This window comes from Drosophila suzukii, chromosome 2R (assembly GCF_043229965.1).
Source record: "Drosophila suzukii chromosome 2R, CBGP_Dsuzu_IsoJpt1.0, whole genome shotgun sequence".
Classification (NCBI taxonomy): domain Eukaryota; kingdom Metazoa; phylum Arthropoda; class Insecta; order Diptera; family Drosophilidae; genus Drosophila; species Drosophila suzukii.
The window spans coordinates 21,755,912-21,774,018 of NC_092081.1; the positions used below are offsets into that span (position 1 = coordinate 21,755,912).

Below are 18,107 nucleotides of genomic sequence, written 5' to 3' on the forward strand. Positions count from 1 at the left end.
CCTAATCGATATAAACTAATAAATCACTTTTTTATAGCATTTCTGTGCCGAGCAGTGGCAACACCAATGCGGGCAACAACAATCTACACCAAATACAATCCAATCAGTGAGGGTCAACTGAGTGAATTTTTAACATAGGAACACGGCTGCACGGTTCCATAAGAATTTATGAATAGCTTTAAAACCGAGTGAAACTTTCTACTTTCGTATTTGTTCCGATTTGGAAAACAATCCCAAGCACCTCTGTAGTGGAACTTTGTTTCAAAACTCTCTACAACACTGACAACACACACACTCTGAATATGTAGAAACTACCTGCACTTTGATTCATTTGCCTAACGAATTTTAAGAAAATTATGAATAGAAACACACATTGTTTTCGAAGTGAACATAGCTTAGGTTAGTGGTCTTTTAAGGTATTACTTAAACCTAATCTTAACTCAAGATCGGACTCCAGGGAGAAGATGAGAACACAATTTTTCCATTTGTAAACTCGAAAGAACTTATTACTGACGCCTTTGAAAAACTTTTTAACTCCAATTGTAGTAGAAAAACGTAGCCTGCAATATATACATATTATATACATACGATTTAAACCAATATTACGCATGTGTATGCATCTATATAGTTACATTTGTATATAGATATTGCCTAACTAACTAAATTCTAGTCTATTTTAACGTACTACCAAGCTCTGCGATGCGACTAAGCTTGTCTCTAAAGCAAAATACGAAAAAAACTAAACAAAAAATGAAAACCTAAAGCATTAATCCTCGATCCTAACTAGTTGCTAACTGCTCTTTAGGTTTAAGCATAAGACTCTACTGAAAGTCCAAAGTTGTTGTTGATTTCTAAAATCAGATTCGTGTGGAGTGCGCAGCAACTACCAATCTATCATGTTTCAAAGAAAATAAACCCTATTCTAATTTCTAGAACGCAAGTACTTACGATAATGTGTACTAAGTCTTAACTTATCCGACTACATAGACTAAGCCTAGCTAATGATAGAAGAAATCAAAAGAAAGGATAATGTATTGCAAGGGCACTAAGACCGAAATACATCCAAATCTGTGGACGGTCTGCCATAAAGGAGATTCAGGATTTTGAGATCTGGAATTTCCGACTTTCTGCTGCTGCTTCCCCCAAACTTAACTGCTTGAAGACACAGCCAAAAAACCAAAACATGCAAGAGAGAAAAGTTTTTAAACTAAATGTAACAATAAATGAATTTTTGTAAATTATTTTTGTCCGTCCACATTGTTAGCTTTCATAACATACCAACAAGAACATATATACTTACAAATATACAATATATATAACATAGAAGGAGCTGATACTGATTCGATACGATAACTCAAGAAACAATTTTTAAAGGACCCTTCAAGTTCGAAATAACAAACCCCGGCGACAGTTGAACGATGAATGTACATACACCAGCTCGAAACCTATGTCCAGCACATAGGATCAGAGACACTTACCTCCAGTAGTCCCAAAAAGAAGCCACAAAACAAACAAACTCACAAAACCCAAGTGCAAAGTATAGCAACTTCAAGTGCGAGAAAGTGAAATCTGCGAATGTTTGTCACAACCAGAAGCGCAGCTGTTGAGGGTGGATTGGGTGGGAATTAGGATCTATCACATTGTTAACTATTTAACTACGAACTATTATACTTAATTCGCACTATATTATTACTCTACGAAACTTTGATTGCATTTTGCTCTAACTTAACTATGTATAAATCTGATCAACTGATTCGAAATGAAGACTAAATACGATTTCACTACTCAACTGACTTAAGAATTGCAATCAATTTTGTTAACTGTTTTGGCAGGGTGTTAGACATGTACCAGCTGAATACTAAGCCCAATTAATTGCAATATTTGCACATACTACACACACACAGGACACGCCTGGCTCACAAAAAATAAGAAAAGTAAACACACACACAATTTATAAACCTCAAAGTAGCAACCTGAGTGTGTTTTAAAGGTGGGAAGTCTTTTTAGATAGAGGAAGGCCAAAAGGCAAAGAAAACTTAAGTACCTTAAGCCAATTGGCACTAAAACTAAACTTAAATCTAACAAACAATTATAAATACCTATAACAGACTATGGATCTATATCGAAGTGGTGGTGTCTGCGATCGTAGGGCATTTCCCCCGACCTAGTTTTGTTTGAACCCCTTTTTCTTCAACTGAACTAAAACTAAAATGCAACACCAAAATTGTTGATATCTAACGAAACTCTATACAATACGAAAAACTATTATAGCTAATGTAATTGGATATTTGGTACTCACATATCTGTTAGATAATTTATACCTACACTTCGTCCTAATAGAACTTCCAAGTGCGGCGCATGTACGAAGCAAGCATTCTACTTCAACTTCAACTAACTAACTAATCAACCTACCATCCAAGTTTGTCCCAAGAAATCCAAAATTCAGCTAATTGAACTGTTTGTTTCCGACTTTCAGCTTAGTAGACCAGCAAATAGGAACGGATATGAAACTGTTAACTAAACTTTTAAGCGAAATATACCTAGAGAGTAACCTTTTTAAATATTATACCTTACTTGTATGGGATACTTAGCATGAACTAAACACATATATCTGCAAACTAAAGAATGTTTAACGAATCAACGTATTATAAATGTACAGACACAGACACTGATACACACACCCCAACCACACACACAACATAGAGTTATATATATATATATATATTGTAAAACGACTTTCCAGTTTCTGTAAAATTGTAATTACATCCAATAAAGTTTAATTCAACACTTTAAATGGTGCTTTGGGATACCCTTGGGTTATCTGCCCCTCTTCCTGCCGACCTGACGAACCAATTAGTAATCAATTTGTCTAAGTGAGCCGCCAAACAGCTGGCGCCATTCATTATCAATGGATTGTCCTTAGCGCTAACCCTATCGGTCTGAAGAAAGTATCTTCAGGTAAGGAGGAGAGAAAAGAGCAGGTAACCTCCAGCTGCTCGGGTCAGCGGGCATTTCCTTTTTTCCCAGTTTTCCTTTTGCACCTTCCTTTTTTTTCTGGTTCAGCTCAATTAACACTTGCTGCGTGGCGGGGGTGAGGACGAGCTAATGGGGCGTAGATACATCTGTATCTGTATCTGCTGGCTGCGTTGTTTCGTAATTACGAGCACAATGCAAAATGCCAAGGCGTTCGCAGTGTCTTGTTAATAAATCGGCCTGGTCTCGACCTTTTGCCGCTGCCTGAAATCGGATGCGTTGGGCTGCGTTTTCCGCTTTTCCAGCTCAATTTACACTTGTTTATGGGCAATTGCAGTTGAGTCCAGAAAATCATTTTCCCAATGCGATTTTCTCGCTTCTCGGCGGCCTCTGATCGCTTCACTGGCTGTCTGGTTGTTTTTGGTTGTTTGCTGGGTTGTTTGTTTGGTTGTTTTGGCTGCTTGACATTCGGTCTGTCAGCGGAAGCTGGGAGTAATGTGAAACCAAGCGTTGCCCCTCCGTTAGCGCTTTCCAGCCACAACAATAAACTCCTAAAGCAATTCTCCTCTCTCTTCGCATTTTTATTGTATTTCGGTTTTTGGTAAAGTTGTGTTTAGTTGGAATTTTCGGGCCATTCTGATTGTTGTTCCATGGCAGTGCCTTTGTTTTTGTGTGTTTTATATACATTATTTTATGGTCATTGAATGACGCTGCCACTGGCGTGGCGTAAGCCAGCTTCAATTCATCCAAAGGCCAAAGGTAGCCAATAAAATTTGGAATGGGTTTTTTAGCTCCTAATTTTATGGCAAGTAATTAGGTAGGTCTACTTAAAAGGGATCTATTTCAATCACTACAAGTTTAACAGTAAACAAAAGCAAAGCTTCAAACTTTCCTTCTATTAATTTTGGTATTTTAGTATTTCTTCTATACCAAAATGTAAATTATAAAGAGAATACAAAAGACTTAAACAAAAAACTTGACTTTCCTTTGAGGCATAATTAAATGAGAAGATGTCAAATCAGATGGGAAAGAAATTACAAAAGAAGAATATTTAAAGTCTTATTAATACATTTACAATTTTTTAAGTACTAAAAACGAAAAAAATAATAGAAAACCATATTATTTCAGAAAAACTCAAACGTTACTTTGTGTAGTTCTCTTGAAATATTTGTAAAATGTTGAGAAATACCTATTGCAAAACTACGACTTAATAACGGCTTTGGAGCATAAAAGTATCGTTTTAATGTGCTTTTAATCTGCAGGGGTTTTAGGAGCTCAAGTGCAAATTACAGCGATATTAAAACAATAGCCGATTTCCCCACTGAGACACCCACGATCCTCGAGAGTGGGACTACAATGTTGCCGGTGATATTTTCACGCTGCTGCGGCTAATCAACAATCGATTGGCTGCCATAAAGAGACTTTGCAGGGGCCATAAAACAATTATCTGGAATTTAAAAGTCTTGGCACACAATAAAGTATGTAGCAGGTACTCGACTCCGTCTGCAATCTGGGTCAGGCTGAACTAAACTCTGGTTGAAGTGCGCGTACTTAGTACTCACTCAATTGCCGATAATTGACGTCAACGTCAACTACTATTGGGATTACTACTAGCGCATCATCCGAGTGACTCAGAGTTTAGAGTCTGGCCAAAGCAAAGTAAATAACAATGGTTGTTCAATTGTTTTCGAGCCTGAGCCGCGGGCACCTGTTTATCGTTAGCTGTCAGCGCTTTCCACAAAACTGTTTAAATTAACTTAATTGCATTTAATAGGCTGCCATCGAATGTTACTCGACTGTTACTCCAACTGCACTAAACACATCTTGTAGCCCGTCAAGATAGCGAATTCCTGTGCTCTCTGGCAGGAATTAGCATAAATGACATATCAATTAAGGCGACACACGTATCCGAGAAATGCATTAGATGCTGGCCTTAGGTTTTCGCCATGCCTCCTCCTTCCTTTTGGCCATTCAGCTACCGTATGAAGAAGCCGAGGCGCGTGGAAATCGTATAAAAAAATAGTAAAAAATGAACAATTTTCCCAACTGGTCAAGAGGCGGGCTGTAAACAGCCGACAATAAATCACTTTGAACAAATGTTCAAAAACAATTTGTAAAACTGCAAACTGCAGCAATCGCAGTTGAAGCTGGAGTCAACACAACAAGTTATAAATTTGCCACAAACAAAAAAAAAGCCACAAAACACACATTTGTAGCCACACTTTGATGAACATGATTTGTGTTTTGTTCGACACGCTGACAAATCACCAAAAGCATCCATGGGACCATGAAGATTCGATCGGTTCCGAAGAGGAGCCCCTGCGTTTGGGCACTCCAAGCATTCTGCAGCCGGGGGAAACACGACTTTTACCCACATAATTGATTTGATTGCCGATGAAAGTTGCTCCCCCAAAAAGGCCCGACCGTCAAAATTGAGGTCTCCGTCATTATCATTCAGCCAAAAGAACGAGTCACGTGCAGGATCGCTTATTGGCCATCATTGGAGAATCCCATCACTTAAAACTTGGCCAGTTCCATTCGAACAGGGCTCTCCAACATGGTCGAGGCTTGAACTCGAGCCCATACAAAAGTCGCGACTTGAGTTGAGTTGGAGTTGCAGTCCTGATCGAACTAACCAGTTGTGGGGGTGAAAAAGATTTCGGGCTGGAACTTTAAATCCTCTAAACTTTGATCAAAATATTATGAAATGTGGAGATCCTTTTTTAACTTGTTGTTATGTTTACTTCATTGACAACTTAAGATTATACTTAGTTATTAATAATAATAACAAATTTAAAGACATTTTGAAAGCATGTGTTTAGAAGATACCAATAATATCAAAGAAATCTTAAAATTTTAAAAGGACTTTACATATATCACGCAATTTTCTGAGTCCTCTTTAAAGAATAGTTTTATCAAAGTAAGCAAGAGCTATTTATCTTTCCTTGTGTCTGCCTATCTATCTATTTTTCTATAATCTATATATCTATCTATCTATCCATCTATCCATCTATCCATCTATCCATCTATCCATCTATCCATCTATCCATCTATCCATCTATCCATCTATCCATCTATCCATCTATCCATCTATCCATCTATCCATCTATCCATCTATCCATCTATCCATCTATCCATCTATCCATCTATCCATCTATCCATCTACCCATCTATCCATCTATCCATCTATCCATCTATCCATCTATCCATCTATCCATCTATCCATCTATCCATCTATCCATCTATCCATCTATCCATCTATCCATCTATCCATCTATCCATCTATCCATCTATCCATCTATCCATCTATCCATCTATCCATCTATCCATCTATCCATCTATCCATCTATCCATCTATCTATCTATCTATCTATCTATCTATCTTTATATCTATCTATCTATCTATCTATCTATCTATCTATCTATCTATCTATATTTCTATCATTCTGTCTTCCTAGCTATATATCTACATATCTTTCTATCTTTCTGTCTTTCTATCTATATATCTACCTATCAATCTATCTATATATATATATCAAAATATATATATTTATGTATCTACCTATCTATCTATCTATTGATCTATCTATCTATCTGTCTTTCTATCTATCTATCTTATTATATATCTATCAAAGGTTTATATTTGAAGTTTAATACCACAGAGATTCAACAAGTTTCCTTTCCATACCCAATTGTCCAAAAACCTTTTAACGCCTATGGAACCGCATCGAACTGCAACTTGTTGGCCAAGTGCTGTAGGTAGAGCGTGGATAGTTTTTTGGGGACCGCTCAGTTCTTATACGACACTCGCGCCCGTCGGTCGAGCGATCTTTCAGTACCTCCACTCGATAGGACTCGAACGATCCATCTATCTCGGGATTCCGTTCCTGGACCACTCCGTTTGGCGGCTCGTCTCGGCTCTTTAATTGCGTCACTAATGAGCTGCATTTATGTTAATCTCCGCACCCGGGACGTCTAAGCGCTACACGATCTAAAGATTTTGGGATCCCACGGAGGGATCTTCATCGCGGCATTCGGCATTCGGCCATCGGCACTTCTTTTGCTTTTCTTTTTTGGTAGTTTTCACCTGCTGAGCCGTTTATGGTTATTGCCGCAATTCCGTTGTGACAGTCGGAGGCGCTTTATCATAAATTAAAAAATCGTGTAGTCGGCGAGGGACCGCCAGATCGCCATATCTTCGGACAGCCCCGCCCCCTGATGCCCATCCACATCCACTGATGGATGATGCTGCCGCTGATGGCTGTTTCGGGTCTGAGTTATGGCCGGGCCAGGTCGGAGATTTGCATGAATGAAACGCACGCGTTGCCCGAAAACTGTTTGGTGATCCGATCTCGCGATGACTTAATTGAAACGCCGCTGGCCGGAGCTGAAGAAGGTGTTAATTAGCATACGAACAAATGGACAAAAGCTCGCGTGTATTCCGTATCTCTCGTATATTGTATTTCGGCATTCGATCGTCGGTTTTGGACACATTCGCATTCGCAGAAGTATTGAACTGAATGCTGCCGTCTGCGTTTTCGGTTCATTAATAACAACAGCAGAGGCGTTCGGTTTACATCCAATAGTTTGGCCCTCCAGATTCTCGACTCCTATGGCCGCGTTTTATGGGTAAAAATATTAAAAATAAAAAAAACCGAAGGCCCTTTCGGTATTGTGGAACTGCGGAAATCGGAGACTGCTAAGCTCAGCGCGAAAGGAAAGGCAAGAAAAGGAAATTAAGCCTCAAATGCATTGAGTATTGAGACTTTTAGTGCGAATAGAATATGATGATAGTGCCAGCTGTTGGGCTCGAATTCGTGTTGTGTGCCTCGGATTTGCATCGTCATGTGGAAAATACATAACAAGCTCTTAATCTACATACTCTGGATTATGGAAATAAGGTATAGTAGCCCCATAAACGGTATGCCCATTAACTTTAACGGCCAAACAGTTATGTAGCTGGCTGTGATCCCCACGGCGGTGTTGGGTTGGGTTTTGATTTTGGTATTTCTTTTGGATTTCCTTTGGCTTTTCCAGCGGTTTTCTGCGTTTATCGCTGACAGATCTGCACGAGTTGACAACTCTTTCGTTACCTTTCGTTATATCGCGCACATCGCCGGACACGATCGCTAATTTTATCTGCGAAGCCACAGCGCCATGTATGTTAAATCCTTATCGAACGCCCAAACAGTAAACGCCTCGTTCTATATATATACATAGATAGTTGGGACCCCGATCCCGATCGAAAGTTACGGGGGGCGAAACGTTGGGAAAACGCTGGAAAAAATCTCATTAAAATTGGCAATTAAATGGCAGGCAGCAAGTAAAGCACAAAACTGACAGAAAGACAGCGGTCTCTCATTTGTAGCGAGGAGCAGCTAAAAACCGCGTCTAAAATCGGATTGGGGCGGTGGGCGGGGCTACGACAACTGGAAATCAATTTTTGCCATAAACTCATCAACGGTGCCTCTGTATCACTGTGTGTGTGTCTGTGTGTGTTTCGACTCCTATCTAATTGCCTTGATGCAGTTGCAGTTGCAATAAGTTGAGTGTATCTCAAAGATACGCGGTGTTTTTCCCTCACCACTTTCTGCATTTGATACCCTTGCAAAGGGTATTTTGACTTTGGTCTGATGTTTGAAGTTTCTTATTAGAGCCTATCACATGTGCAGATCAATACAGACCTATAGTATCCCTCCATAACATTTTATTTAATAATTAAGTGTATATCAAGTGAGATAGTTTCGTTGAATATAGCTTAAAGACCATGAACTGTGCTGTTTATTATGGCAAAGGCTATTTTGGTTAAGATATATAAGGTTCTATAAAGTATTTCCTCCTTCTCTTTAACTCTTTTTTCTGTAATATATGCACATCTAATGAGATATTGTCTTAAGGAACCCATATTCTATATTATTGTTCTACAAACTTAAAAGATCATATACTTTAGGAGAACTATATCTTTAACTAACTTGTGAAATATATATATATATATATTGATCGATTTGTTTAACTTCAAGAGTATTTAGACTTCTGATTGTCCAGCTTGGCTTCTTTTCTTGTTTTTTCTGCTCTTCTTGTCAGTGGGCTGGACTTGTGGGCAGAACTGCGCCAAACTGAACCTGAACTTAACCGAAAAAAGCAAGAGCCTTCAAAGGGTCTTAACCCAGAAATGCTTAGCTCGTGTAATTGAGGTTACTGCAATTTTAAGGCAGGAAACCAGCTGCATCCTCCAGATACATCTCCTCGTACTCGTACTCGTGCTCTTACATGGACAATTGGAACGCATGAACGTACAGACAAACGCTCAAATTGCGATCAAGATCACTTTGCGCCAGTTGCGGCTGCATTTACAAGCCCAAAATGGCATAAACTCTTGGCCGTAGCCAGTTTGCCAGGTTTCCACGTTTCCCAGGCCAACCTGCAAAATAAAATCGCTGTGCGGGAGCCGTCGGTGCGGTGGTCGAGGAATCTGAATCTCTGCCTGGTCACTGGTCACTGGTCGCTGGCATTGTTGGCGCTTTTTGCTCTTACCATTTTTCTGCGGCTATGGATGAGTGATCGACTGCAAACCTCAAAGCCCAAACCAAAAGCCAAACAAAACTATCTGCGCTGATCTGTTTGCCAGGGCGTGATGGGTTGGGATTGGGATTGGGATGGGGAAGGCAAGGGCGAGTGCGAGAGCGGTTGGCCGACTGACTAACTGCCTGAGTGGCCATTCGACCACTTGGTCTCTGCCAATTGTCCATGACGAACGATCCGTTTTGGCTTTTACCTGTTACATGGACACGGCATTGCGTACACTGAGCGAAAGAGTGCTGACTCAACAAGGAAATGGGCCATTGCTAAAGCAAGGCATAGAAAACAAATATCAATATGTTAAGCTACGAGTTGTTCAGTACTTACTTACTTGACGCTTCTTGATATTATTTTTTCCATTTCTTAAACAACAGACAAACAGGTTCATACCAATTTCTAAAAATCTTGGAACACAATTCGAGTCTTAACTAAGACTAAATAAAATGTTTCTCTTCAATTTTTTTTATCACTTTGATTTCGATCCCTGATTCTTATGAGTTGTTGCAGAAAGCAAAAGTCGGAGTTGGCTTAAATCTGATTATGATTTTATTAAAATACTAATTAACCAATCCCAGGTGGCTTTAATTTTTGAGAGAACAATTTCACATAAGATCCAAAGTCTAGTTATCATAATCCTTATATTGGTATAGTCGATAGCATTGGCAGCTAGTATACTAAAAGTTCCTTTATTAATCCTAGTTTTGTAGGTCTTACCACAATCATAAAATGATTTTTTTAAGTTCAGCCGGGTGACCTATATAAAATTTCGGAAAAAACACTTTCCATTTATTTAACAAAAATGTTTTATATTATATGTACATCTAGTAAGAACCTACCTGAGATCCCAGTATCAAAGACGGAAACTTTTCTTATCCCTAACCTATTGACTGCCTTTTCTCGCAGTGCCCGTACATATGTCTTTCTCTGGTCAATTACGTCGTCGTTTTTGTGGCCAGGATGGCCAGCAATTGTTGCTGGCCGTTTGTCTGAGCGTGGCAGCGACATTTTTCTTGGCCATGACCATGGTCAGCTTTGCTCCGCTCCACTGCTCCTTCGGCTCCTACTGCTCCTCCTGCTCCACCAACTGGCCCCTTGGAATATTTGTGTTTTATTGATGGCATGTTGAACAGCCTTTATGGGTTTTCGGTTTGCCCGCTCCCACAGCCGACCACTCCCTCCCAGCCCCGCCCACTTTACATGCAGCTGTGGACGGCAGAGCAAAGCTGTTTTATCAGCGCACACAAAACTTTCAAATGCCCCCAAAAGCGAGGGATAGAGGGTCCCAGGGACCAGTGGTTCGAGGGACTCCAATGAACATTATTCCCCCGGACCAACGCATTGTTTTGGCCGGATTAAAGCGCCTTTGTTGCTTCCGCCTCCAATTGGCGCTTGGTTTTTATATTTTTAGTGGAGGAGGAGAGCACGAGGAGGAGGCCCATGAACATGTCAGCAAGGCATGTAATTACCAGACGGAGCGCCGGCCATATATATCTGCCTGCTATTGGAGGCGCTACTGGTCAAGAGCCATGGACTCCATGGAGGAGAGCAAGGCCCAAACAACAGCCGCCTGCGCGCAGCGGTGGGTCGAAACTATTTGGCCGACTAGATTCGCACAATTATGACAGGGCCCTAGTTTACAAATGGGCTAAGAGGGGGGATACATATGCGGAGATCGGGGAATTCGCGGCTTGGATCGCCAGTTTGGTCCAGTGGAGGAGCGAGCTGCTACGCCTGCGCGTGAAAATATTAAAGTCATATTTTTATGAGGCTCCAAAGTGCGCATTAAGTTAGCGTTTCTTGGCTTTTTCCCTCTTTTTTGCCACTGGAGCCGCATTATTGGCCATTTATGCTGCTCGTGGCCAACTCATAAGTGGCCAGTGGCTACAGCTGCCGCTGAATTATGCACCAGGCTTAATCCATTTTTAATGAGACCACGTTGTCGTGGCAAATATTTTTCTGCAAATTAGTGCCTGAGGAATCACCAATTTGTCGGGCAGCAGAAGCCATAAGACTGTCAATGGAACTAGTTTTGGTGTTTTGTAAAATGCCAGCTCTATTTTTGGTTCGATGCAGGGGTCGAGAGATCTGGTGAATGGCGGAGGCGGAAGTGGTATCAAGTTCATGACAGGTCCTTGCTCTCTCACGCAGCACAAAGGGTCACGAAGCGAGTGAGAACCCCGATATAGAACCAGAGATAAATAAAGAGGTAAGGCGGTCTAAGGACTACAAAAAAGGGGGACTCAAAACAAAGCGCAAATCAAGCACACGTGACTCGGACTGTTCAAGAGCCTGAAGATCATGGAGTGGATTTCGAAATGGGTTTACAGAGGGAAAACAGAAGGGAGATGTCCCTGAAATAACTAAAGCAGAATAGTTCCTTGAAACATCTATATCATGCGATATGTGGGTAAAAAAAACTGTCTGTTTTCTGAAATAAATAATAAATAAACAAGGTAGTGCTTTGTAGTTTAATGTTTTGAAAATGACAGGTCCGTTGTTAACTGGCAGATAATAAATCTTTATACAAACTGCTCACTTAAACTAAATACCTCATGATTTATCATATTTAATATTAATATTTATAAAGGGTGATTGCTTACATATAACATATGAAGGCTAAATAACATAATGTATATCTAAAAAAGATCTATTTTATTAACCCATCAATCTTTTTCGCATTTAAAGCACAAACATAAATTATTTGGATTACTTAAATATGTTATTATTAAGCCACTTTAAACTGACATTTTTAATAGTAAGTTGCATGTTTTTCTCGCTGTGCACGGGTCTGAAACTAAAATCTGTTCTGGTAATGGCGATGATGATGATGAAATTGTCGGCGTTGACATGCAACAGGCAAACAGCAGACGGGCGGGCCAAGCGACAAATTAAATAAAGCAGCTAAAAACAAAAGGGTTCCGAGGAGCTGGAGATGGCCGCCTTGATTGCCGGCTGGTTTTGGAGTAGTATAGTCGTATATATACCCCCATACCATATTTATCGGGGTGCGGGGGCCTTGCCGGTCACGCTGGGCGAACGCACGTAAAAGCTATTGACTGACTGACTGACTGACTGATTGGATGACTGACTAGCAGAGCGGATGCGCTGACAGATCGATCGCGTATTTCGGGCCAACTTCGGCCGCAGAGTTGAAGGTTTGCGGTCATGTCCCCTCCTTTTGGCCCTGTTAAACGGGCCTAATTATTAGTTTTACCACCAATTTCGCCGGCGATCGTTGGTCGTCGATCGTCGACGGTTTTTGAGCCATGTTAACAGCGTGTTCAACAAGCCAGCAACAACGAAAGCGATCCCATATCAGAAATCAGCAATCGACAATCGACGTTTTGCCGAGGGTTTAAGCTCATGTCTTCGTGCTCCTCTGCGGTTGGTAAAATGTGTAATTTCTGTAAATTGATTTAATTGCTGCGTTTAAGAGTGCCTCGTAAGTTGGGGCTGTAGTTGGGGCTCAACTTGGAGCTGGAAATGGAGTTGGAGTTGGAGTTGGAGACACTCGAGTGGCAGGCAGCGAAAGCCAATTACATTTGTACACACACAGAAAAAAAGTGTTTACACTTCCGGCTTCTTGATATCGATATCAATAAAATTATTTGATTGGTAGAAAAAATTTTTGAGAATTTATTTCTCAGCTAGTTGCAAAGGAAGACAACCTTTTTATGTCGAACCATTTCGAAAATGTTAGGATATATATGAAAGACGTTTCTGAACATTGATGTAAAATATTATATGAACAGTATGAATCACTGACTAAAATTCTATGAAAATCTGTTAAGCCTCGTTTATCATAACAACTGTCACAAACCTATTTAAAGCTCAAAGCTCAACAGTTATTACTTATAACATGTAGCTTAACTTAATAAATTATTAGGCTTTAAGTATAAAACAAAAATCTTAGAATAATTATTATGTATAAATTATGCTGGATTTGGAATATTGGGCCAAAAAAAATTAATTCCGGAACCACTACATAGTATCTGCTAGATACTTTTTAGTCTCTGATATTTTTCAGTCTTATAGCTGTTTTGCTTGCAGTCCCTACCAGAAAAGAACGCCCTTCTATAAGGTCACAAGGATAACATCTTATAATATTTAATAATAGTATTTTAGAACCCCTTGATGAAATTTTTAGGCTTCTGAAAATGGCATACCGTAATATCTTATTACCCATTATATACATTTTTCCTGTGTAACCATATGGCAATTGGAGTTAACGTTCCATTTGTATTTTAACCGGAGTTGCCCACCCGTGCGCCAGTTGTTTGGCCCCGGGATGTGTTTCTTTGGCTTTTCCTGGCTTATTTTTTCAACCTGGCTGTAACCATGGACAAAAGGCGAGCAGGCGATCGATCGATCGCATGATTATTGCCGCAGCTGTTTGATGCTGATTGGCTTGGCAGCCGCAAGTCGACAGGTTAGACAGCCGACACGTCTCAGGAGTGGGTGGCAGGTGGGAGGCGGTGCAGAAAGAGAGAGAGAAATATCTAAAATTGGCAATTTGCAACTCATTGTCAAAACTCATTAATCCCATTTGCCATTTTTGACTGTTAGCATTAATTTCGCCATTTAACCCGACAACTCAAGTGGAGCTGAAGTAAACGCGACTTGATTAGACACCCCAGCGAGTCACGACGGATGGCCAGGCTTCTCCACTTCGCCATCTGCATCTCCGTGCAATTATGGCTAATAATACAGCTGGCGGCTGGGATTTGACTAAAGCTGACAGTACAACGCCCAAGCCCAAGCCACCTGCCACAGGTACACGGGAAAAAATGGGGATCACTGGAGTAAATAGATCAGAACCGCATATCCCTATCTTGTGAGAATTTTATGGGAAAACAGTAAACCAATTTTAATAATAAATATATCTGTTGCTCATAAACTAATAAAATAATAATATTTATAAAAGTTAATTCTTAAAAATATTATTGGTATAACAAATTTACAATTTTTTTAATATAAATATAAATTTGGTTAAACTTGAAATGTATTTTGAGCATATAAAAAAAAGCTAAAAGTAATTTTAAAATATATTTAAAGCTATTGACATTAAATTGATAACTTAAAATATAGGTACTTTTTGAAAGATAGATAGGTAGAAACATCATTTAGATACAGTTTTCATATACTTGTTTTCATATATTGTCGTATGAACTAGAAATTTAAAGGCGATTTATTTCATGAGAGAACTGTATACTTTCTAATATACTCTTAGAATCTTTAGGCACTGTTTTCATATTATAATTCATGGCTTGTGTCGTATGCAATAAAAAATGGATGTGCTGTCTGAAATCGTCATTTTTCTAAGAGAAAACCCATCTAGTTCGGTTGATAAAATATAAATAAATTTGTCCCTGTGCGACTGACAACTGCAGCGCATTAATCTTGGCCAGACTCGACTCGATTGGCTGAGATCTGGAGCTGGGGCTCGGGGCTGGGAGCTCTGAGCTCCAAGCTGAAACTGAAGCCTCCAATGGCAAACGAAATGGAAATGCATTCCGCCTCAGCCAGCCCAAAAGAGCCGCCGGCGTTTGCTGTGCACGACTTTTCAGCTTTTCAGCCATTGCCAATCGAACGATCGATTTGGCTGCGGATCACCATCGATCGATCGATCGCCATTCGTTTGTTATTTATTTATTTGTTTATTGTGGCTCTACAGGGTGTTATTTATGGTTCTGTTTGTTTTGCCTTCTTGTCAGATTAGTGTCCAGCTTTACATCCGCCATGCTCTGTGGCCGAATCCCGGGCCTGACTCCCGGCCAGCGGAACATGTGCCGCGAGATGCCCGATGCCCTGATCGCCCTGGGCGAGGGCCACCAACTGGGCGCCCAGGAGTGCCAGCACCAGTTCCGGGGCCACCGCTGGAACTGCTCGGAGGTGTGGCAGCGCAACGTCTTCGCCCATGTCATACCCACAGGTGAGTGCCGGTGCCCCATCCCCATCCCAATCCCAATCCCAGTCCCATCACGAAACAAACGCCCTCGCAGGGAGCTTAATAAAATAATTTACATTTTATTGGTGATCTACGATTTTATGTGATAATTGGGATGAGTCACATGATCAAGATCTCTAGAGAAACCAGACATAATAAAAATGGCTTTCTCTAATTCTAAGACATTTTGGAATTAAATTTAGAAAGGTAATTAACTAGATGAACCCCGAAAATTACTTTGAACCAATAGAAAATAGAATTCAGGGTGATGATCTCTTTAACCCTGTTAAAACTGTTTAGAACATGAGAGTCTCACTGTTTTGGATTAAAAACTTATGTATTCAAACTTCTTACTTGATTATTATTCATCCCAAAAAAGTTAATGACTAGATTTTATTCAAGATTTATCTTATATAAAAATACTTTCTAGCAATTAAATATCAAAATGTTAGTAGTTAATTGGTTTAGACCTAAATATCTTGATTGTATTATATATAAAAATAAATTTTAAACATAACAAACATAATAATAAAACTTTTCAATAATATTGGGACCACAAAAATTGCTTATAAAGAATTTTCGTAAGATATGTTAGTTATGAAAACTTCAATTTTAACAATTTCGCTTAAAATACCTTGACAACCGGTGATAATTTGAAAGACGAAAAATGCAAATTATTAATAAAATGAATGTCCCCTATTATTTAATGTAAATCTCTAATATATATTTCCTCCCCAGCTTCACGTGAGGCTGCCTACACGTATGCGATAGCCAGTGCCGGAGCGGCCTATGCGGTGACCGCCGCCTGTGCCCGCGGCAACATCTCCACCTGCGGCTGCGACGTGCGGCACAAGGCCACGCCCACTGCCGGGGGAACGCCAGAGGAGCCCTGGAAGTGGGGGGGCTGTTCGGCGGACGTGGACTTCGGAATGCGGTACGCGCGCAGGTTCATGGATGCCCGCGAACTGGAGCGAGATGCCCGCACCCTGATGAATCTCCACAACAATCGGGCAGGGAGAACGGTGCGTATGATCAACACTTACTTAATATTTATATATATTACTATTAATCTTTTATAATCCTATAGCTGGTCAAGAAGATGCTACGCACGGACTGCAAGTGCCATGGCGTGAGTGGCTCCTGCGTGATGAAGACCTGCTGGAAGAGCCTGCCGCCCTTTCGCCTGATCGGCGATAAGCTCATGCAGAAGTATCAAAAAGCCAAAACTGTTCAAGCCGTCAAAGGCAAACGTGGACTGAGATTAGTATTAAGCAGGTGAGACCTTAAAATAAATTCAAAGAAAACTTTAAATGGAATATATTAACCTGGAGTCCAAATAAACAGCCACTTCAATATCAAGAGAGGAAATAATAATGCCTATATGAAACAAACCTTAATTACTACTAAATGACTGGATTTGTTTTAAAGAATCATGAGAACCTATACCATATATGTAAAACCCCTTTAGCGGCTTAGCGCACAGAACTCTTCGTTTTTCCAATTGAAGAGATAAAAAAAATTGAATACTACGAATTTTATTAGTGTCAGTCAAGTTACTTGAAAACAAATACGTAGATAAGATGGCTACCCTCTTTCATAGAACAGGTATGAACATTTAAATCGAAATATTTTCTCCTCCTTAGAACAATTTTACCTAATACTTTGATCGTGTGACTTTATCCTTAGTTTCGAGTGGATATATTAATATAATATAAATATACCTTTTTTTCTAGTTTTCTTTTACTTATTTAAATAATTCCATTCAGTTTGTGGAAATATAAATACGAGTATAAAAGCGTTTAATAATCTGTAGCTTTGACTTGCAGTAAGAGATGCTTATGTAGAGTACCCACTTAACCCCATCTCATCATCATATTCTTCCAGAAAGAAGCATGCCGGCACCGCTCGTGCTCAGAAACCGGTCCTCGATTGGCCGAAGCGAATGGAGCTGATCTACCTGGAGGCGTCGCCCAACTACTGCGAACGGAGTCTGCAGACGGGCAGCCAGGGCACCGCCGGCCGAGTCTGCCAGCGGACCGGCCACGGCCCCCAGAGCTGCGACCTGCTCTGCTGTGGGCGGGGCCACAAAACCCAGCACATCCGGCGGACCAAGCAGTGCCGCTGCCAGTTCCGCTGGTGCTGCGAGGTCAGGTGCGACGAGTGCGACGAGAGCTACGAGGAGTTCACCTGTAAATAGACGGAGGAGGAGGGGGAGGAGATGAGCAGGAGCAGGACCAGAACGCAGCTAGTACTAGGGCTATGTCATAGAAAATGCGTTAATTAAGTATTATGAGAAATGTATTACACCCACAGACACGCACCATACCACCATACAAACACATTCCAGAATAAATACAACAAGTTAACATTCACAAAGAGAGATTCATTTATTAAATTGGGGGTTAAAATGCGGATATGAGCGTTATTAAAAGGCTTTTAGTTAAAGCAATTCGTCAACTGACAAAAGATTTACTGCCCAAAATACGCAAACAATATTTTGACCATCAACATTTTTGTGTATATATACCTTATAGCGTATGGGAGTTATCAGCACTTTTAGAAGTTTCACCACATTTACCAATTGGTTTACGGAATGAAAATATTGTTT

The 18,107-nt window shown here is 40.3% G+C and overlaps 2 protein-coding genes across 11 annotated transcripts in view; both read left to right on the forward strand.

Moving 5' to 3' along the window:
- Nucleotides 1–2,794, forward strand: part of Camta (Calmodulin-binding transcription activator) — a 36,740-nt gene extending 33,946 nt beyond the window's left edge. For all 9 annotated transcript variants that reach the window (XM_017073711.4, XM_017073712.4, XM_017073714.4 and 6 more), the window contains one exon: nucleotides 38–2,794. Coding sequence is in view for 7 of the 9 variants with exons in the window: in XM_017073712.4 (XP_016929201.2) it covers nucleotides 38–110 (73 nt within the window). In the remaining 2 variants the exon portion in view is untranslated. The remainder of the gene's footprint in view (nucleotides 1–37) is intronic.
- A 3,976-nt stretch (nucleotides 2,795–6,770) lies between these two features.
- Nucleotides 6,771–17,875, forward strand: Wnt2 (Wnt oncogene analog 2). 2 transcript variants are annotated; one of them, XM_017072482.4, is made up of 5 exons: nucleotides 6,771–7,874; nucleotides 15,267–15,484; nucleotides 16,238–16,521; nucleotides 16,587–16,774; nucleotides 17,384–17,875. In XM_017072482.4, the coding sequence occupies exons 1-5, from the start codon at nucleotides 7,819–7,821 to the stop codon at nucleotides 17,694–17,696; spliced, it is 1,059 nt and encodes a 352-aa protein (XP_016927971.3). In that variant the 5' UTR covers nucleotides 6,771–7,818; the 3' UTR covers nucleotides 17,697–17,875. The 2 variants fall into 2 exon arrangements, with proteins under 2 accessions (XP_016927971.3, XP_016927972.3); XM_017072483.4 differs by having other exon boundaries at nucleotides 15,272–15,484.
- The last annotated feature ends 232 nt before the right edge of the window (nucleotides 17,876–18,107 follow it).

What these genes read in the sequence shown, in the direction of transcription:
- Wnt2 (XM_017072482.4), top strand. Translation starts at nt 7,819, where the DNA reads ATGTGGAAAATACATAACAAGCTCTTAATCTACATACTCTGGATTATG. An exon ending in CGCCCATGTCATACCCACAG is followed by an intron (nt 15,485 to 16,237) that starts GTGAGTGCCGGT and finishes TTTCCTCCCCAG; the next exon opens with CTTCACGTGAGGCTGCCTAC. An exon ending in CTGAGATTAGTATTAAGCAG is followed by an intron (nt 16,775 to 17,383) that starts GTGAGACCTTAA and finishes ATATTCTTCCAG; the next exon opens with AAAGAAGCATGCCGGCACCG.